Raw genomic sequence first — 22,772 nt, forward strand, 5'->3', positions numbered from 1 at the left:
TTACACAGTGAACAATAAGAAGTGCTAATCACTTTTCTAACCTGTCACTAATCACTTCTATTTAAGGGAAAAGTGAGATTTCCATATCTAGATTAGCATATCTTCATCCACTGTGTATTAGTTGATCCTCCTTTATCAGTTAATCTTCACCATTAATCTTGCACATCTCTCAAGCTGCTTTTTGTAGACATGTCAATTCAGCTGTGTGAATTGTTTGTTGATTTGCAACCTTGGATATTGAACTGTTCTGCAATTCTGTACTTAGAGAAATTTCTTCACTTCGAGATCTCCAATTAAGCTATAGAGAACTCGACATCTCGATATGCATGTTGGCTTGTCGATATCTCTGAAACTTCATTGTTGACTTGACTTATCGACAACTCTGGGTTCTCTAATGAATTTTGGTTTATCGATAACTCAGAGTTCTCTAATGGAATTTGGCTTATCGATAACTCAGAGTTCTCTAATGAATGTATACTTGTCGATATCTCTGAGTTCTCGAATGGGTATCTGACTTATCGATATCTCCAATAGCATTTCATGAGTTCTCGATAGACAATTCCTGAGTTCTCGATAGGTCTTTTTGAGTTCTCGATAGGTCTTTCTGAGTTCTCGAATGACTTCTCTATAACACTAATTCTGTGACTTGTAGAGATCTTGACTTAGAATGTTTTTCACCAAACAGAATTATTCAACTCCAAACTTCTTCATAATTCTTCTGAGGCATGACCTTCTTGATCTTCTTCCAAATAGAATTCTTAGGCTTGACACTGTTTAGGAAAAAATGCTCCAGTCTGCTCCATTTACATTTTATAAACATTAAGTGTTACAAGTATAAATTACAGATTAAGGTTACAATACAACTAATCTTAGGGTTGTCAATATGACTTAGTCTTGTTATGATACAGGCATGTCTTGCACAACAAAGCCTACACACCTATTTCCAATATTATAAGCAACCTTTTAATTTTAAATTAGAGCTAAAATGGTCAATTTTTGGCTATAAAAGAAGCCTCACTCTCACTCATTTCTCAAGCCACTGAGAGCCAAATAAATTCTGGAGAAACACACTCTCAAGCACTCTTCTATGCAGTATCAAAAATCTCCCAAGAGTTTTAGCATTCATGCCTTCTTTAAGCCTTAGTTTCATACACTTTTAAGCTTTTTTTGCTACCCTTTCTTTGCTTAAACCCACACACTTTGTAACACCCCCAGATCCGGGGTCGGGGATCCGGGTCGTCACGGTCTTTCTTTCCACAATAACACTTCACTTAATTAATAATAAACAACCTTATGCTGTGACCCCACACTAACACACACCACAACCCGTTATAGTCTCAGAGATGAAATTCAAATAAGTACAAGTCTTTGAATCCACAATTTAAAAGTTATTACAACCCAAAACGATTACTTGATAAATTTACAGTTAATTGCCATTATCTGCCACAAGTTATAATTATACATAATTGATTCTCAAAAGTAGATGGTCTGATCTACAATAGATCTACCTCTGCAGCTATAGCAGCTACGACATCATCGGGAAGACGAGGGACGCTTCCCACGCGCTTGCGCTGGGTCTGCTGGAGTCTGGCCATCCTTCCTAACTGTTGTTGTGTGATGAAGAAATAAAGCAAGAGTGAGCCTTACAGCTCGCAAGATAATACATAGTGATAACAATAATATAAGTATCTAAATGGATACTTACTAGAATCTTTATCGTGAGTAAGGTAATTACTTACTGGATATAAGTTTTAAAACAAGGGATGAAGTTACCAAATACTTCACTATACTTATATCATTTATAAAGCTACTTGAACTACCACTGTTCAAAGTATAATAAAATTCACGAGGTCATCCCATAGATGACACCACAAATAAAACTTGAAAATATTTGATCTTTGAAATATTTTGAAAAGAGATGAAGTTACGAGATACTTCATTCAATGGATACACCAATAAAAATGTTTGACCCTGTCAATGCTTCGGCAACCACCCATTAGTAGCCTTTCAATCGAAATGCTACGGGTAGTGTTGCAGAATTATCCAAATGGATGATGAACTCATTACGGGAGTTTACCGCGCCAGGAAGACCACTTACGATGATCAGTCGTAGTAGTACAACCCCACCATTTTCTACATGTAGAGGAGAACCTGTCGGATTTACTTGTCAACCGAACACTGAACTCCTAAGGAATGGACCGCCTTAGCGGAACTTCCAGGCCATTTGGGCCAATATAATAAGGCTGGGCCGGCGCTACTCGACCACTTACGCCACTCCTAGTTCAGATGAAATCCATGACTCTGAAACGTAAAGCTCATTTCCCCCTTTCCCCAAGTAGAAACTTGTTGATACGGCTCCACCAAGAAGTCGTATCTAGTTGGAAAGGAAAACTCACCGATATTTCCCAGGCGATGCCTGTTAATGGATTAACTTGTTCCAAGAATTTTACTTCCCGAATATTGGGTAAGTAATCAAAAACTCTTTTACCAAGACAGCAACCTTGTTGCGAATATAAAACACACCACCGAGCCGGATCCCCCATGTTTTGAGCGAGTATTTAAATCCCCTTTTTAAAAGGAAGATCTTAAATATAAAAATAGTTTTGGGATCCGCTCTAACTTTTGAAAATCATTTTAAAGACTCGAAAACACTTTAAAGAGTGTTTGGAGTAAAACTGATTTAATGAAGTAAATCAGTCCCCAGAATATTTAGAAAATGACTAAATATTAATATTTAAATAATATTCCCATAAAGAATAATCTTTATAAAAATAATTGAAGTAGAAGTATTAAAACTTATACTTGAAACGAGTACTAAATAATAAAAGATATACTTATATGAAAGTATTATCTTTAGTTGAATAATCGAAAATAAGTTTGATTATTGACACCTTATTCTTTAATAAAATAAAGAATATACCTCAGCAAATACTCGGAGTCATAGATCCTCAAATGAATATTCAAATAATATTCAATAAATAAAATAAGCTGAGTAATAAGCCCTCAAATGAATATTCGAAATAATATTCATTAAATAATAAGCCGAGTCATAATACCTCGAATGAATATTATAAATAATATTCATTAAATAAAATAAAGGATTCATACATCCTCAAATGAATATCCAAGTAATATTCAATAAATAATATAAAGGAGTCATAAGTCCTCGAATGAATATTCAAGATAATATTCATTAATAAAATAAAGTTATCGAATAAACCTTATTCGATTAATAGTTTGGAAACTATAACCATATATATATATATATCCATATCCATATATACAAAATTACTCGGGATCCTCGACTCCCGGTTTTAGAAAATATTTTCACCTTTGGGTCCCTATACTAAGGGTATATGCAAGTTACCGCTATCCTCTAGCATAGGTATTATCAACTGAACCAACAGATATATATTCCAAGAATATGAAACAGGCATGCATATATACCATATCACATGCTACAATATATCGCATCATTTGCTAATTATCCAACATGCATCTATCGCAAGATAATGCAAATACATATATTCATCACAACAACAGTATAACGGATAGAATACTTGCCTGAGCGACTTGGGGGTGAGAAAGGCTCGGGACGAGTCTGATAACCTATAAACAACAAGTAAGTTGGAATTAAACCAAAATCACTTGTAAATCTATACTTTAACTAACTTAGACTCTAACGCTTGTTTTGCGCTCACTGATTTGCTTAAGTCACTCGGGTACCCTCGGCTCCACCATTTTTAATAATTTAACCTTTACGAGTTTTAAAGCGATTCCTTCGCGAGTGTCTTACCAACTGCCTAACACACTTACCATAAATGTTTCATACATTAATTAACCCTTTTTGGTCTTTAACCTATGTTTCAAAGTAAGGCGAGGGAAAAAGTTTCGTTCGTGAAACGCCGTTACTTGAAACGGTCGTTTCTCCTAAACCGTGCATCGGAATCGAACGAACTACATATCAAAATGAAGCTCGTAACATGAGCTATCTAAACATGGTGGTCATAATCTAGCAGGGGGTTCTCGGGTCCTAATGCTATGCACAAAAACAGTCCAAAGAAAATCGGACGTTACAACGGCTATGTTTACGCGATTTCCCAATTTTAAACCATACAAAACCAACCACAAACCAACCTCAAATCCAACATACAACCAACATCCATCCTTATCACATCATAACAACCCCAACCAATTCAATTTAATCATTCATACTTATGCCTAAACTTAACTTTAATCATACTTAAGTTCTTTTAATCAAAACCACAACATTTACCATTCCATTTCACTACACTCCAAATCCCAAACTCTAAATCACAACAACAAGCTACAATATCATCCTACTAATCAAAATCATCTTATAATACATAGGAATCTAGGGTTTGGAGATGGTATACCTTCCTTGAAGTGGTGGGAGGAGCTAGGAAGCCTTAAGAAGCTTTGAGAAGTCTTAAGAATGCTTGGATCTTCAAGAAAACAAGAAAACTTCAAGTTAAAAAAACTTGAAAACACTATTCATAGTCTTCTTCTTTGATTAAATTAAGAAGATTGAGAAGGAATTAATGGCTTAAACTCATGATATAGTCCTAACTAAGCATGAAGATGATTAGGGAATTATCTTACCAATTTAGGAAGCTTGGATCTTGGATTTTGAATTTCTCTTGCCTTTTGAATAGTGAAAAGCCGTGAGCAATGAAGAACAAAGCCTTGGTTGCTTTTGATTTTTTGATGAAAATGATTTTACTTGGCTTGGTTGATTGGTTTTTGTGCTTGCTTTAGTCAATTACCTTCTTGCCCTTGGATTTGTGTGGTTACAAAGCCACCACACCTCCTTCCTTCCCATGTCATGCTTATGTCATCCTCATGATGTCATCCTCACTTCCTTGTCCTCTTTCTATTGGTTGGATGACATCATTCCCACTAATCCCTTTGATTAACTTCCTAATCGTTTGCCTAATGACCGCTGATCTGTTATACGGTTCGCTTAACTTTCGTTTTCGTTTATCGTTTGAGGGATCATACCCGGTATCTTATTACTTAGGTTCCCTCAACCTTTCTCAATATATTATATTCCTTTTATGATCCTCTCCTATAATCCTTTAATTTAAATCCTTTTATCCTGTTACCTTTTTCTCAATTCTTTCCGTATCTAGTGGATTTCCGGGAAAAATCCAAGTGTTCGGAATTGGATTCTGACGATCTTTACATACACTTATATACTACATAGAGTACTAATAATATCCCATAAGATCAATAACAGAACCCCTACATAGCGTGGCATGAACAGTTTTCTCATTCAGCAAAAACACTATTCATAAGGGTTTCAGAAATTTCCAAAAATTGGGGTTATTACAGTCTCCCCTCCTTAAAAGGATTCCGTCCCGGAATCAGATAGAAATAAATAGGGATACTTTCTTAGTATTGCACTTTCTAACTCTCAAGTCAATTTTCCCACATTGTGGTTCTACCATCAAACTCTTACTAGTTTGATAACCCTTCTCCTAAGAACTCGTTCCTTTTCACTCTATAACCCTTCCTGGTTGCTCCATATAGGTTACGTCTGGTTGCATGTCTATGCGCTCATATGCCCCTATTTGTCTGGCATCTGAATTACACTTCCTTAACATTAATACGTGGAACACGTTACGGCCTGCTACATGTTCGGGGTTAGGGCTAGCTCATATGCTAACTTCCCAAACGTCTCAATATATCCAAGGGTCCAACAAATTGTAGACTTAGCTTTCCTTTCTTTCCGAATCTCATCAATCCTTTCCAAGGGATACCTATAACATTACTAGGTCCCCTATTTCATACCCTTTATCCTTTCGTGTCAAATCAACATACTTATCATGTCCATCTTGGGCTACTACCAGCCGTCCTCTGATTAGATCTATCATATCCTTGGTCCTTTGGACTACTGCGGGTCCGAGCATCTTGCGCTCTACAACTCCATCCTAACATAAGGGAGATCGACATTGTCTTCCCTCAAGGATCTCATATGGCGATACCTCAATACTGACATAGGATCTATTATCGTAAGATAACTTAATCCGCGTTAAATGATCATTCCAAATTCTTTCAAGTCTATTGCACAGACTCTCATTCTAGCTTTTAGCATTAGAACTTTTGCTTCTCAATACCCATTCTTTTCCATTTCGTAATCGCTACTACCTTCCGTTCCTAATATTATACGGGTTATACTTTTGCTTGTTAGCGCTCTATAACCTTTTAATAACCACGTCAACCTTAGTATCACGAATGTGTTCCCATTCCGCATACTACCACCACTTTATTACTCCTTTTTCAGTTGTTTCTATTTTCCAAAGTTTGATTAATCATATAGAAGTAAAGGAATTTGTTAAGAGATCACTATGATCATGAACACTTGTTATATCGCATAGTTAGTACAGAAGGTGGCCAGCCTTTAGTACTTGACAAGCAATTAAACAATAGCTGGTATCCTACTCGGCTTCTATCACACAGATAGATAGTCATTCGGCAATACCTCCCCTTCTGGAAGGGTTGTTCTTCTCAGCTTATATGAAATGAAAAGAAGAGAAAAGAACAAATTGAAGAGAATTGTATATATGAAAAAAAAATATATACTGTCACAAAATATCTGGCTTGGAACCTACCTCTGAACTATAGAGGTCTGTCATAGGAGAACGAAACATATATATTTATATCAACATCAAGTGTTATAGCATCGTATTTCACATGCCTAAATATTATTGCCATTCCGTCCATCATTCTATGGACCCATGCTCTTCCTCGAGCTTATACACAATCACCTTTGAAACTCCCTCGACATCGAAAATCGAATCTGGGATCTCATTCTAGACATCATCGTTACTAGAATTCTATGCTTGCACCGCAACCTTCCTCATATAGTAATACGACTCTCTTTTCATAAGAAGGAATAAATATTCAATTGGTAGATACTCTACTTAATTAGTCTATCAATGATAACTTATACATTACCACGACCCGATTAGGGGTACTCAATCTCAACACCCATTCCAATACAACTCTCATGGTTGTAATCAGCTCATTACTCGCAGAATCATTGCTGCCTTACTATGGTCCACCACTGACCCACTGTAGTCATTCATTTTCCATGAAGTCTTAATAGCTAACCATACGGAGTCCATACATCTCGTATCAAATCCTTCTAAGGGGGTAACATAATCACCATTCCTGATTCATGAAGAACACTCCTGATCCTGACATACATACATGACATGAAGCAGATAAAAGTGCAGAATAGTTTCAATCTAAGCAACGATAGCAGGTTAATACCATTCTTAATCATACGCCCTAAATAGAAGAATTAACTCAAGGGTTCATCTAGTCCTTTTTGAAACATGGTCCTGGCTTATCTCAAGATAGGATCTTCTAAGATAGATAGCCCGTTCCTGGCGATTACACGAATTAAACCTTTACCAACTACTATTACGGTTGGGTATTGCACAGTCATCAGAAGGAATGTCAATCTTCCAAACCATAATTCAACCTTCACATTTTTTAACCATCATCACTGTATTCTTTTGGCACACGCGCCTATAATTATCCACTTACCTTTAAAGTGTCGGCCACCTCTTTGGCCTTTCCTGATAGTAAAATTTCCTTACAGTCAATGTCACATTAACCACCTCCAAATAAATTTCTACCTTATTTCAATCACAGCTTATGTGAAAATGCTTTCCTTAAAATCTGATGAGTAAAAAAAAAATCACCATTTTTCCATAAGTTATTGCCTCAGTCTTTTAGAGGTTAATCACTGTCATGACTGACTCTCAATCATAATTAGAACATCTTTTATCTTAAGTCCTAATTGCCCTGAATAATTTCGACCATTACTGGTTCGATCCATACTTTCTCGTGGTTTAACACGTGCCCCACTTGGCAACATTATAATTACGTCATATTTCCTTTATCAACATTTCTATTCTTGAGAATTTTGAATATTACCTTTCTCCTTGTAAAACCTCTAAGGTTATCCTTGATTCGTTCCTCCTGTATTCCCTAGATACAGGGCAAATCAACATACCCTTTACTAATACTAGAACCATTATCTATATGTTTCTGAAAAATTTTCTCCACTGATACTTAAAGGTCATCATTACCTTAATATTTTCCAATTCATACTGTCAAAACTCATACTATCCCTATTAAGGGTGAAATGCCAACCTGTATGCATTCCCCTAGGATTCATTTTAAGTTACCAATGTTCTATCCTTAATTCCACCTTTAAAAGGTACCTGCATCCTTCCATGGATAAATCAAGTCATATATCCTTGATAGATTATCTTATTCATCATTCCCACCTCGATAGTCTATACCTAACTTCATAATAGCATCCTTATTCAATATTGAGGTCAATCCATATGGCCTCCAAAAGATAACAATGGTCATCCGCTTTTCTTTCCTGATTTGGTAATGATAACATGGATGTTCTGGAAGATATTGGTCATGTTCAACGTGAACTTCTTCTTAATAATTCCTTATTTACTTTTGTTGTTTATCTCAACAGTCACCTCAATGTTGGGATATCTTTCATACCTGGCGTCTCCCTTTCTGGGTATCATGCCACCGGTCTTACACTTCTCATTCTTGAAGGTCACTTCCTTCATCCAATTTTCCTAGTTTCTTACTTCCTTGCCTCCTCAGTCTATCCGCGTCTCATTGTTTATCCTTCGAACTATCTCAATGTTTCCTCGAATCCTCCCAACTTAAAGGGGATAAAATATACATAACTCTTATGCCTTCAACCATCAATTTTAACTCATGGTGAATCACCCTCATCCTGACGATTACATACTCTTCTATTTCTATTTCTACGAGTCATTAGGGTTTCCTCATGCCCAACTACCTTATCATTCCTCAAACTCTCTTGCCTTTATATTCCTTTCTCTTATCGTTATTTTATGAACCAACACAACATAAGCATTGATTTCAAACATCCCGTCATTCTGGATTCGTGTCTTCAGAACGAATCTTGATAACTTTTACAACTTGGATTCATAATTCATCATACTCGTCTGCCTTTGTTCTGGCTCTAAAGCTTTTACACTATTCCATAACCTTGGGAATTACTTTCCCGAAAACAATTGGCTGAACTTTAATCAGTTTATTATAATCTCTTGCTCCGTGCCTTCCTTGGCCTTTTACCAGCAGGTGGTCTCTCTCTTAGGAGGGTGAGTGATAAAAACAGTCTTCTGTGATTCGTCAATCATTTAGAATCTCAAATGATTCCTATATTTCCTTTAGCCAGGCTCTTGCCTCGACTAGGTCAACTTGTTCCTTGGAACTCTGAGAGCTTAACGATTTAAAGGTCATGAAAGAATTTCCTGCCGCATTGTCCCCTCAGGGTGGTGGTTGGGGATAATAGTCTAAGTTCTCTTTAGACAGGTCCATGAATTGCCGTATTGGAGTACCGTCTCGGGTCTCCTTTCCTTACTCGACTTTCCGTTTCCTTAGTATGGAATGTTTCATCCTTCTCCCATACTTGGGGTTATCTTGTACGTTAAAATCCTCATTTTCCACTTCATTATGTTATGGGTTCCTTCTATCTTGATGGCGTCCTCCCTGACTATCACATTCAGGGTTTGCTCTAACTCTTATTCCTCAAACTAGCTTTCATCTAAGATTTCATCTTTAAGCTCTTAAACATTTGGAACCCAAATTCTATAGGAATACCTCATTATTCCCTTATCATCTCTCTCAGTATTAATCTCATATCTATTTGTTGGCTCTCTGCCTTCATTCATCACTTTTTCTGGCACAATATGTTCCTTTCCAATAATTCGGGCTGTATTGCAATCTCAAACAACTTTTCGGTACCGGCTCCGGTTACCTTCATATCTATTTCCATTTTTTTTTTTCAAAATCTCTTATCAACCCTCCCAAAGTCATTATCATCTTGAGTCTCTCCTTTTTACTAAGGGCATCAGCCACCACATTGGCTTTCCCCGAATGATACAGAATCTCCCAATCATAATTCTTGATTAGCTCTAACCGCCTCCTCGGGCGTATGTTGAGCTCTCTCTACGGGAAAATGTACTAGAGTACTTATGGCTTAGGTAAATCTCGCACTTCTCTCCATACAAGTAGTGCCTCCAATCTTTAGGGCAAAACTATTGCCACGAGCCCAAGCTCATGGGTGGGGATATCGAATTTTAAATTCCCTTAATTTGTCTTGACGCAGACGCGATTATCTTGCTGTGCTATATAAGAAGCACCCTAATTCCTTATGCGAAGCGTCACTTACAAATCACAAAATCTCCTTTTTCCCTCCGGCAACGCCAACATAGGGGCCGTCACCAACCTTTGCTTCAGTTCTTAAAAGCTGCTCTCGCATTTCTCTGCCTATTCGAACTTCTCAGTCTTATGAGTAAGCCGCGTTAAAGGGGCTACTATCTTTACAAACTTGAACGAACCTCTGGTAGTGACCGACCAATCCTACCTCTGGTAGTCGACCTAACCATGGTCATCAATTCATCAGTGGTCCTTTATTCATTCTTGTCAGGATCCTCCATGGGATCCTTCTCAGCAACTATCCCTTCTAGGACAACATCCTCAACCGTTACATTCTCAATATCAACATCATCCGGTCCTGTATTAGGACACTCTGTCGGATCCACAATCCGATCTCCAATTAGTAATAAACATCATCACGCTGTTGCTCCTCAACCTCAGGGTTCGGAGTCCCGCTACCATCTACGATAATGAACTACGCTTCTATCACGATATTTATAAGGGTTCCCATAAGGGTTTTAACTGTCAGTGCTACGTTAGGTAGCCCGACTATGAACTTGGCAAGAGTTCTTATTATCTTAGTTAACTTATTATCTTAACGTCCCATCATCTCTGAGGTTTATAACGCTTAGCTCTGATACCATTTCTGTAACACCCCCAGATCCGGGGTCGGGGATCCGGGTCGTCACGGTCTTTCTTTCCACAATAACACTTCACTTAATTAATAATAAACAACCTTATGCTGTGACCCCACACTAACACACACCACAACCCGTTATAGTCTCAGAGATGAAATTCAAATAAGTACAAGTCTTTGAATCCACAATTTAAAAGTTATTACAACCCAAAACGATTACTTGATAAATTTACAGTTAATTGCCATTATCTGCCACAAGTTATAATTATACATAATTGATTCTCAAAAGTAGATGGTCTGATCTACAATAGATCTACCTCTGCAGCTATAGCAGCTACGACATCATCGGGAAGACGAGGGACGCTTCCCACGCGCTTGCGCTGGGTCTGCTGGAGTCTGGCCATCCTTCCTAACTGTTGTTGTGTGATGAAGAAATAAAGCAAGAGTGAGCCTTACAGCTCGCAAGATAATACATAGTGATAACAATAATATAAGTATCTAAATGGATACTTACTAGAATCTTTATCGTGAGTAAGGTAATTACTTACTGGATATAAGTTTTAAAACAAGGGATGAAGTTACCAAATACTTCACTATACTTATATCATTTATAAAGCTACTTGAACTACCACTGTTCAAAGTATAATAAAATTCACGAGGTCATCCCATAGATGAGACCACAAATAAAACTTGAAAATATTTGATCTTTGAAATATTTTGAAAAGAGATGAAGTTACGAGATACTTCATTCAATGGATACACCAATAAAAATGTTTGACCCTGTCAATGCTTCGGCAACCACCCATTAGTAGCCTTTCAATCGAAATGCTACGGGTAGTGTTGTAGAATTATCCAAATGGATGATGAACTCATTACGGGAGTTTACCGCGCCAGGAAGACCACTTACGATGATCAGTCGTAGTAGTACAACCCCACCATTTTCTACATGTAGAGGAGAACCTGTCGGATTTACTTGTCAACCGAACACTGAACTCCTAAGGAATGGACCGCCTTAGCGGAACTTCCAGGCCATTTGGGCCAATATAATAAGGCTGGGCCGGCGCTACTCGACCACTTACGCCACTCCTAGTTCAGATGAAATCCATGACTCTGAAACGTAAAGCTCGTTTCCCCCTTTCCCCAAGTAGAAACTTGTTGATACGGCTCCACCAAGAAGTCGTATCTAGTTGGAAAGGAAAACTCACCGATATTTCCCAGGCGATGCCTGTTAATGGATTAACTTGTTCCAAGAATTTTACTTCCCGAATATTGGGTAAGTAATCAAAAACTCTTTTACCAAGACAGCAACCTTGTTGCGAATATAAAACACACCACCGAGCCGGATCCCCCATGTTTTGAGCGAGTATTTAAATCCCCTTTTTAAAAGGAAGATCTTAAATATAAAAATAGTTTTGGGATCCGCTCTAACTTTTGAAAATCATTTTAAAGACTCGAAAACACTTTAAAGAGTGTTTGGAGTAAAACTGATTTAATGAAGTAAATCAGTCCCCAGAATATTTAGAAAATGACTGAATATTAATATTTAAATAATATTCCCATAAAGAATAATCTTTATAAAAATAATTGAAGTAGAAGTATTAAAACTTATACTTGAAACGAGTACTAAATAATCAAAGATATACTTATATGAAAGTATTATCTTTAGTTGAATAATCGAAAATAAGTTTGATTATTGACACCTTATTCTTTAATAAAATAAAGAATATACCTCAGCAAATACTCGGAGTCATAGATCCTCAAATGAATATTCAAATAATATTCAATAAATAAAATAAGCTGAGTAATAAGCCCTCAAATGAATATTCGAAATAATATTCATTAAATAATAAGCCGAGTCATAATACCTCGAATGAATATTATAAATAATATTCATTAAATAAAATAAAGGAGTCATACATCCTCAAATGAATATCCAAGTAATATTCAATAAATAATATAAAGGAGTCATAAGTCCTCGAATGAATATTCAAGATAATATTCATTAATAAAATAAAGTTATCGAATAAACCTTATTCGATTAATAGTTTGGAAACTATAACCATATATATATATATATATCCATATCCATATATACAAAATTACTCGGGATCCTCGACTCCCGGTTTTAGAAAATATTTTCATCTTTGGGTCCCTATACTAAGGGTATATGCAAGTTACCGCTATCCTCTAGCATAGGTATTATCAACTGAACCAACAGATATATATTCCAAGAATATGAAACAGGCATGCATATATACCATATCACATGCTACAATATATCGCATCATTTGCTAATTATCCAACATGCATCTATCGCAAGATAATGCAAATACATATATTCATCACAACAACAGTATAACGGATAGAATACTTGCCTGAGCGACTTGGGGGTGAGAAAGGCTCGGGACGAGTCTGATAACCTATAAACAACAAGTAAGTTGGAATTAAACCAAAATTACTTGTAAATCTATACTTTAACTAACTTAGACTCTAACGCTTGTTTTGCGCTCACTGATTTGCTTAAGTCACTCGGGTACCCTCGGCTCCACCATTTTTAATAATTTAACCTTTACGAGTTTTAAAGCGATTCCTTCGCGAGTGTCTTACCAACTGCCTAACACACTTACCATAAATGTTTCATACATTAATTAACCTTTTTTGGTCTTTAACCTATGTTTCAAAGTAAGGCGAGGGAAAAAGTTTCGTTCGCGAAACGCCGTTACTTGAAACGGTCGTTTCTCCTAAACCGTGCATCGGAATCGAACGAACTACATACCAAAACGAAGCTCGTAACATGAGCTATCTAAACATGGCAGTGGTCATAATCTAGCAGGGGGTTCTCGGGTCCTAATGCTATGCACAAAAACAGTCCAAAGAAAATCGGACGTTACGACGGCTATGTTTACGCGATTTCCCAATTTTAAACCATACAAAACCAACCACAAACCAACCTCAAATCCAACATACAACCAACATCCATCCTTATCACATCATAACAACCCCAACCAATTCAATTTAATCATTCATACTTATGCCTAAACTTAACTTTAATCATACTTAATTTCTTTTAATCAAAACCACAACATTTACCATTCCATTTCACTACCACTCCAAATCCCAAACTCTAAATCACAACAACAAGCTACAATATCATCCTACTAATCAAAATCATCTTATAATACATAGGAATCTAGGGTTTGGAGATGGTATACCTTCCTTGAAGTGGTGGGAGGAGCTAGGAAGCCTTAAGAAGCTTTGAGAAGTCTTAAGAATGCTTGGATCTTCAAGAAAACAAGAAAACTTCAAGTTAAAAAAACTTGAAAACACTATTCATAGTCTTCTTCTTTGATTAAATGAAGAAGATTGAGAAGGAATTAATGGCTTAAACTCATGATATAGTCCTAACTAAGCATGAAGATGATTAGGGAATTATCTTACCAATTTAGGAAGCTTGGATCTTGGATTTTGAATTTCTCTTGCCTTTTGAATAGTGAAAAGCCGTGAGCAATGAAGAACAAAGCCTTGGTTGCTTTTGATTTTTTGATGAAAATGATTTTACTTGGCTTGGTTGATTGGTTTTTGTGCTTGCTTTAGTCAATTACCTTCTTGCCCTTGAATTTGTGTGGTTACAAAGCCACCACACCTCCTTCCTTCCCATGTCATGCTTATGTCATCCTCATGATGTCATCCTCACTTCCTTGTCCTCTTTCTATTGGTTGGATGACATCATTCCCACTAATCCCTTTGATTAACTTCCTAATCGTTTGCCTAATGACCGCTGATCTGTTATACGGTTCGCTTAACTTTCGTTTTCGTTTATCGTTTGAGGGATCATACCCGGTATCTTATTACTTAGGTTCCCTCAACCTTTCTCAATATATTATATTCCTTTTATGATCCTCTCCTATAATCCTTTAATTTAAATCCTTTTATCCTGTTACCTTTTTCTCAATTCTTTCCGTATCTAGTGGATTTCCGGGAAAAATCCAAGTGTTCGGAATTGGATTCTGACGATCTTTACATACACTTATATACTACATAGAGTACTAATAATATCCCATAAGATCAATAACAGAACCCCTACATAGCGTGGCATGAACAGTTTTCTCATTCAGCAAAAACACTATTCATAAGGGTTTCAGAAATTTCCAAAAATTGGGGTTATTACACACTTGGCTTCACTTATTTTCACTACCCCAAGCCCTTTTTTCAAGTAGCATTTAAGTGTTCTTGAATCCTCCAAAAATCTATTTTATAAGCCGTTAATCCACCCAATTTTTTGGGCAACTTTTGGTCACTTTTCGGCAACTTTTGATGTGTTTTTGGCTTTACAAATCAACTTGTATCTCTTGAAATTCTCTCTTCAATTTGGAAGAAGAATTTTATCCTTTATAAGGTCAAGATTCATAAGTTGGTTTGTGTTTGTGTTGCACCTAGCTCGCTTAATTTTTAAGCACAAACATTCAAGTTTTTACGGTTATACATACACGAGCATAAATCTTTGTTCTAATAGAGTATATATAACTAGTAATCCACCAAGGAGAGTTCGTAATTTATTTACTCTCTCATAATTTAATTGTTTTCCCTTGATTAAGTTCGGGATCGAAAATAACTTCAGGTTTACTCAAAAATCCAAGTCGAGGCATTTTGTATAAGTCAATTATACGACATAAATGACAAGCTTCCTTGTTATATTTTTAGTAAATACCCTTAACTCGTATTATAAGTTCTAGATCACTTGTATAAATCTCATTTAGAGATATAAACAAATATTTGTCGAATACTTACGAGTTAGTTCACTTTATTTCCGAAACGAAGTCGATTTGCATAAATCGAAGGTAACCACATAAACAATAGACTTCTTCGTTTGAAATATTAAGTGATATAAACTAAACTAAAATTCCGAGATTACAAATTTTGTATAAGTCTAGTTATAATTATAAGAGGTTTAAGCAAAACTCTCTCGTTGAATATTAGTAAGTTTATTTTGAATTTTGAATCCAAGTGGTAAGCTATTTGTATAAATATGATATTATTATTTAGAGATATAAATAAAATGTTTCTTGCTGTATTTAAGAAGTTAAATTCAACTTTGAATTATAAGTCCAAAGGCCTCTCGTATAAAACATATTTAAGTTACAAACGAGCCTTACTTATTTAATTCTTGGAGTTATACTTTTGAATCCGAGTTGTAAGCGACTTGTATAAATCTCATATTATCATTCAGAGATATACACAAGAGCTTCCTTGTAGTATTCAAGAATTTGAAATTACTTGGAATTTCAAGTTTATAAGGCTTCTCGTATACTAGTTATAAACGAGCCTTACTTGTTTAATTCTCGAAGTAAACCAACTAAGGTTTCGAGAAAAGAAATATTCGCATTAAACGAAATTATTTTTCTTGAAGTGTGTTTAATTATATTCGGCATCTAATTATTTTTATTCAGTCATTTATATTTAAAGTGTAAACTTACGTGCTTGCACTTGTTCGTGCTTTTATTTAGCATAACACTTGTATATTTGCATATACGGAGAGACACACACCTTTCTACCACACGCCTTTATATATATTCGTGCTTAAGGCAATTATATATATATATATATATATATATATTCCATTCGTCTTTGGTCTTGTACTAGTTTGTACTCGTTCAAACAAATATTTTCTTCTTAAATGGGATTTAAGTCGTAAGTTTTGTTATCTAGACTTTATTGTGAGGTGAGGTAATCCTTCGTTCCAAGACCCAAGTCCTTAACACGTTAACGTAGAGTTATGTGTTATTGTACCGTGAAAAAGGAGAAAAGATCCAAGATCCAAGACCTAATATACAAGATCATCAAATTCGTAGAGTAACATAATCTACGCAAGGGTTATTGCGAAGTTTTGAGAAAGTAGCGGGGAGCTACGTTCCAAGAAAAGTTTGCAGGGGTGCTACTCGGGTGCTACTCAGATTACGAGAAAGTAACAGGGAGTTAGGTTTTAAGATTAATCTATTAGGTTTTGCTATTGTATTTGAGGAGTTAACGGGGAGTTAAGGTCCGAGAGAACTACATAGTGTTGTAAATGCTTCTCCGCCTACTATAAAGTAGTTTCTTTATTGTAGAGAAAATCTCGAATCCGAGTAGAAGCTCAGGGACTGAAGTAGGGGTGGGTGGACTCCGTTCGGGCAGTCAGCCACCGCGAACCAGGATAAAATCAACTATCTCGCACTCTATTTCTTATCGCTTTATTTTCCACACTCGATTTACTTGGTCACGAGTAACGAATTTTTAAACGGTAAATAAAATTTCAAAAACTCCAAGTTCTAAATTTAAAAAGGTTATAAGCTATTCAACCGTCTCTAGATTATTAACCCCTATTTCGGATCTAACAGGGCTGTTACACAAATCATATTTTTACAATTATTTTAAAAGAATAGTAAAATCGCAAATAAGCATAGAAAAAATAGTATTTTTGATCATTTCCATCTCAGATAGGGAAAAACTCAAAGGTCTGAGCATGTAGAAGAGTCATTCATCATAATAATTTTTATACAAGATAATGATGTCAATATAATTAATTATATAATAATAAATATAATGTAATAAATTAATTGTGTTATTATTGACTAATTTAAATGATTTTTTTCCAACCAACAGCGGTTAACATCTACTTAAGAAATAGGGTTAAATCTCAAAGTAGTTATTAAACTGAAGGGCATATATCAAAAGCTCAATATAGTTATCAGCATCTCAGTTGCACCACTCTAGTTGACAATAATGATAGTCCCGTTAGTCAACCTCTTTGACTTGACAGAAAAATGGTCTACTTTAACGGAAGTAATAGCTGGAAATGATGTATGACACGGGAAGGTCGCTCACATTTAATAACAGTTTTCAAACTTTTAAAATCAAATTAAGTTTATTTATTTAAAAATTAAAACCTTACATTTTAGTTTTGTAACTTTTTTTTTGCAATATGTTAAAATATATAAAAATTATTAACTTAAATTTATAATTAATCATCAAAGTTTTCTAAAAATAAACTTGATCATAAATAAAAAGTCATTTTCTATATTTTAAAAGGTTCAAATTTTACATTAAATGAAAAACATTTATTTAAAATTTATAGAAAAATTGAAATTTTATTTTGAATCATTCAAGATTTTAAATTTTACATTCACAATATTTCTTTTTAATTTTCTGAAAAAGATTATTTTTCAACTTGAAATTTTTTGTATTTGTAATATAATTTATACACCGGTGAAATTTAAATAATGAAAGTAAAAAGTAAATAACTGAGAATTTAACTTACGTATTTTTTAAAATTTACAAAAGTAATCGGAATTTTATTTAAGAAATAAGATTTTAATTTTTTTATTTTAGAATTCAACCACTCCCTTCAAATTTATTACAAAATCCAAAAGTTGTTAAAAATTTAAAAAGGAAACAAAAAATTGCTATAAAATTTATAAACAAATTTTTTAATTTGACAGTTTAGACAATATCTAATTTTGAGATTATTGAAATTAACAAGGACTATATTTTGATCTAGGAATGAAAAATAGAAAGTTAAGCAAACACATAATATAAAAAGTATAAGCGCAGATGAGATACATATGCACCACACAGCTTAAAAACGTAAGGACATGGCTATTTCATCCATCAAACCAAGTCTGAGACTTTCAATTGAAGGAGCATTCTTTGTTTGTATATATAGATATGTCTACATATATATATTAGTTCAATTGTTAATATAATTAGGTGAGCTGAGCTAGCCAGGTGTCTTCCAAATTGTAATTATAACGTCAGAACATTTTTCGTCAAGTCAACTGTTTCATGAACGACCTTATCATTACTTTCGACTAAAGTGGTGCAAATGAGATGCTGATAACTTGAGTGTGTATTTTGATATATGCCCTTCAGTTTAGTGACTAATTTGAGATTTAATCCTTAAGAAATAATATAAAATTGCACGTGAAATAGTAATTCAAGAAATTAAAAAAAAATATGGAACCAAATTTGGTATCGAGATAACATTGAAATGTGATTGAACTTGTTAATAAAGGTTATAATTATCATTTTTTTTCCCAGTACTCACGAGAAAAATATATGGAGAAGTCAAGTTAATTAATTCACCCTCTCTCTCGGAGAAAAACTCTGAGGTCGGAGCATGCAGAAGAGTCAGTTTAATTTAATTTGTCTTCATCATTTTCCGTATCTTCTCTTTCTGCACTAAAAACTCTCTAGTTCTCGATAATCATTTTTCTTACAAATGGAATAATTATACAGTTAAACCTCGATTAAGTAATATCCGATAAAGTAATAACCTCGCTTAAGTAATAATTTTCATCGGTCCCAACTTGGGCCAATGTTGTAAAGTAATATTCTCGCTAAAAGCATAAGATAATAAAAAAATCGAAAGTCATTAAGGGCCCAAGTAATATGTAAAGTAATAATTCCATAATTATATATATATATATATACTGTATAATGTATATGATTACAAAATTTAATTTTTATTAAAATATGAATCTATTGTAGCTTGTTTCTTCTTTCCACCAAAGCCAAAATTAATCTCGTCCTTGACTTTATGTAAAGCAAAAATAACTCCTGGTATGTTTTGCTCGTGTTGTAACAAGTAATTGTTCAAAGTGGTGAGTGCTTGAAATGCTTCCTTTGATGACACGCTTGGGATCACATTGCTATCGTCGGGTTCAGGATCAGTCCCTTCATCAGTGCTCATTACCGACTCAATGATTTCTTCATCCGTAGGTGATTCCATAACCGCATCATTCTCGTTTGGATAGTTTAAGAGATGCTCGACATCCATCACATTCCTATATCGTAAATTAGAGATAACTTCATTTAATCCTTCGACACCTTCATTTATTTCTCCAAGTTCTTGTTCATCATTTTCTTCTGAACGAATCTTGCAATGCCGAAAACAATTTACAATTGTGGTTGTTTTCACATCAATATTCCAAGCCATGTTAGCAAAACTAATAGCATTCAAGATATTAACTTTTTGGATATAAGTAATCATAATAAAAGTAATTTTAGATCAAATACATTGCATGTGATTAATTCTAGTTTTTATACGTACATTATATATTATACTGTACCACGTAAACATAAAAATTCGGTAAAGTAATAAAATATTACTTTATCGATAAAGTAATAAAATATTATTATATCGATAAAGTAATAAATTCGGTAAAGTAATATTTTTTCCCGGTCCCAAGGGTATTACTTTAAAGAGGTTTAACTGTATATCACATGAAGAACACATACCGAATGTGAAATACACATACAACCTCTAGTGAAAAAAGGACAGAACATTCTAATTATTAATTACACAATTCAAAACTAGAAGTTAGCAAAGAAAAATATTCAAAAGGGAAACTATTTATTCCTAGTCTGACCTTCCTTTTAAGCAAATCTATCTTAGATTTGCAACTTACCACAAGATACAATATGACAATTAGAGGACTAATACTTCGGGCATCATTGATATCGAGAAGTCAGATGCATGTCATCTCCAGATCAATAACCAACGTTAGACCTGATTCTCCCACACCCCTGAATCTCAATCACTACAAACTTCCTTTCCATGATCGCATGAGCCCAAATATATACATGCCATTGGTACTCTTCTATTCTAATCCTCAACCATCGAATCATACAACATCCATCGCAAATCTACTCAAGAACTCTTTGTCCAAGACACTTTCCAAGTACTACCCCTTTCCTGGCAGGCTTGGTTCTTCAGGATCCTACATTAAATGCAGTGACCAAGGCATTAACTTTCTTGACGTCCAAATAGAATGCACTTTGTCTGAGATTTTGGAGAAAGCTCCAGTCAAGGATGAAGAAGGCTTCGGTCATCTCTTTCCACCTTGTTCAATATGGGACAAAGTGTCCAGTTCTCCTTTAGTGCTTGTTCAGCTAAACCATTGTTCTTGCGGAGGAATTGCGATAGGAGTGTGCCTCTCACACCGTATTACTGATGGTAGCACTTTTTTTATCATTCTTAAGTTATTGGGAAAGCTTAACACGCAACCCTAGTGATGTAGAAAATCTGGTACAACTTGCTCCAAATTTTGTGCAAGGGCTTCTACCTAATTCTTATGATGATGATTTTGTTGGGACTGAAGTTTTGACTCCTGAAAAGAATTGGATCACAGCGGAGATGTTATTTTACAACTCAGACTTTGCAAAACTGAAGGCCAAGCAGGAAAAGAAAGACAAATTACATGGTGTAGTAGCTAATCAATTTTACACACGAAATGAGCTTGTGACCAAGAAAGACAAATTACATGGTGTAGTAGCTAATCAATTTTACACACGAAATGAGCTTGTGACCGCACTCCTCTACAAATGCGCTCTAGCTGCTGCAGCTACATCAAACTCTGGGGTCTATCCTACTTCTGTATTGTTTCAGGGTGTAAATATGCGGCCTCTGATTGATCCGCCACTTCCTAAAACAAGTGTTTGCAATCTGGTCAGTCCTAATCACGTTTCAGCAAGTACAATGAATGAGACAGAGTTACATTCATTGGTGATCCAAATGAGGAACGAGAAGAAACATCTTACAGGAATGAAGAGCTTAGTGAAAAAAGGATTCTTGAAATTAGTTGAAAAGTATGCAGAAGATAATTACAAGCTCTATGCTGTTAGCAGCCTTTGTAATTTCCCGTTATATGATCAATTGGATTTTGGCTGGGGAAGACCAGTTGATGCCAGCATTGTCGATGCACCGTCTGTCAATATTTTCTTTATGATGGATACTCCACATGGGGATGGTATAAAGGTGATCGGAGGGCTTGAAAAGGAAGATATGAAAAAATTTCGAGCTGACAAGGAGATGCTTACTTACGCTTCTTTCTCTCATTAAGAGGCTCTGTGATTATACTTGTCACGGTAGAAAATTTTCTGCCCAAGCAGGACCAGACAACGTTGTTTACAAATTATATCCAATTAATTCTGTTATCTTTTTTAATCTGCAATCTATCCCCTCTTGTATCCTTATGTACATCTCCGGTAATCAAAATGACCATGGTCCTGCACCATTATAGATGCCTATTTTCAGTTACATGTCTCCAGGTGTTTTTTTGCTACTCAAAAACTCAGTAGTTGCTTAACTCTCTATGGGAACCCAACACTTGATTACTTGGATGTAATCTATAACGGCAGGGGGTCTCCGGAAACGGTTTGTCAGGGAGCTTTTATATAACAAACAATTTTTAACTTGGACCAACCAACCAACGGCTGTAATTAAAAGAAATAGCTATAGAGACCGCATATATTGAAGACATTGTCCGCGATCCGAAAACTTACCTTTTGCCCCTTACCACGAATCGCGGACATTGTTCTGTAGTTTGGACTTAGATTTTAATGCGGGGGGTCCATTTTCACTTAGTTAATTTCTCCGTACCGCAGATAATGTGATTTCTATTTTGTGCGCTATCTTGCAAAATTCATATAAAATAATCCGTACACTTAATTTTTTTCTAAAAATATGGGGAGACAGATAATTTCATTCTTTACATTTTAAAAATTAAATTTTATTTTTAAAAACCTGTTCAATTTCAGTTTTATAATTTCTATTCCTTTTTTCAGCATTTTGATTAAAGAATTTAAGAAAGATTTAAAGGATAAATTACCCTTTTGCCCCTAGACCACACATTTATATATACTACTTCCCCTCCTCTTCTCCGTCTTTCTTATCTCTCGAACTCTCTCATCTCGCACTCTCGGTACTCTTTCTCTCTTCTCTGTTCTCTTGATTCTTCCGGTCAAATCTCAAATTGAGACCAGATTATTGCTCGTTGTGATGCCTTGAGTATAGTATTGTGAGTGTATGTGTATTTCTTTGAGTTAATTCGAAACCCTAACC

At 35.2% G+C, this 22,772-nt stretch overlaps 2 protein-coding genes and 1 pseudogene across 2 annotated transcripts in view; 2 read left to right on the top strand and 1 right to left on the bottom strand.

The window, feature by feature from the left end:
• Nucleotides 1-18,385, top strand: part of LOC141673711 (uncharacterized) — a 49,965-nt gene extending 31,580 nt beyond the window's left edge. The window contains exon 4 of the mRNA XM_074480455.1: nt 18,370-18,385. Within this exon, the coding sequence (XP_074336556.1) occupies nt 18,370-18,385 (16 nt within the window). The remainder of the gene's footprint in view (nt 1-18,369) is intronic.
• A 1,000-nt stretch (nt 18,386-19,385) lies between these two features.
• LOC141673712 (uncharacterized) lies at nt 19,386-19,865 on the bottom strand. Its single transcript, XM_074480456.1, has one exon. The coding sequence runs from the start codon at nt 19,863-19,865 to the stop codon at nt 19,386-19,388; it is 480 nt and encodes a 159-aa protein (XP_074336557.1).
• Nucleotides 19,866-20,350: 485 nt separating this feature from the next.
• Nucleotides 20,351-21,770, top strand: LOC141673713 (diaboline synthase-like; annotated as a pseudogene).
• The last annotated feature ends 1,002 nt before the right edge of the window (nt 21,771-22,772 follow it).

Source organism: Apium graveolens, chromosome 7, assembly GCF_009905375.1.
Source record: "Apium graveolens cultivar Ventura chromosome 7, ASM990537v1, whole genome shotgun sequence".
Classification (NCBI taxonomy): Eukaryota; Viridiplantae; Streptophyta; class Magnoliopsida; order Apiales; family Apiaceae; genus Apium; species Apium graveolens.

What these genes read in the sequence shown, in the direction of transcription:
- LOC141673712 (XM_074480456.1), bottom strand. Translation starts at nt 19,865, where the DNA reads ATGGCTTGGAATATTGATGTGAAAACAACCACAATTGTAAATTGTTTT.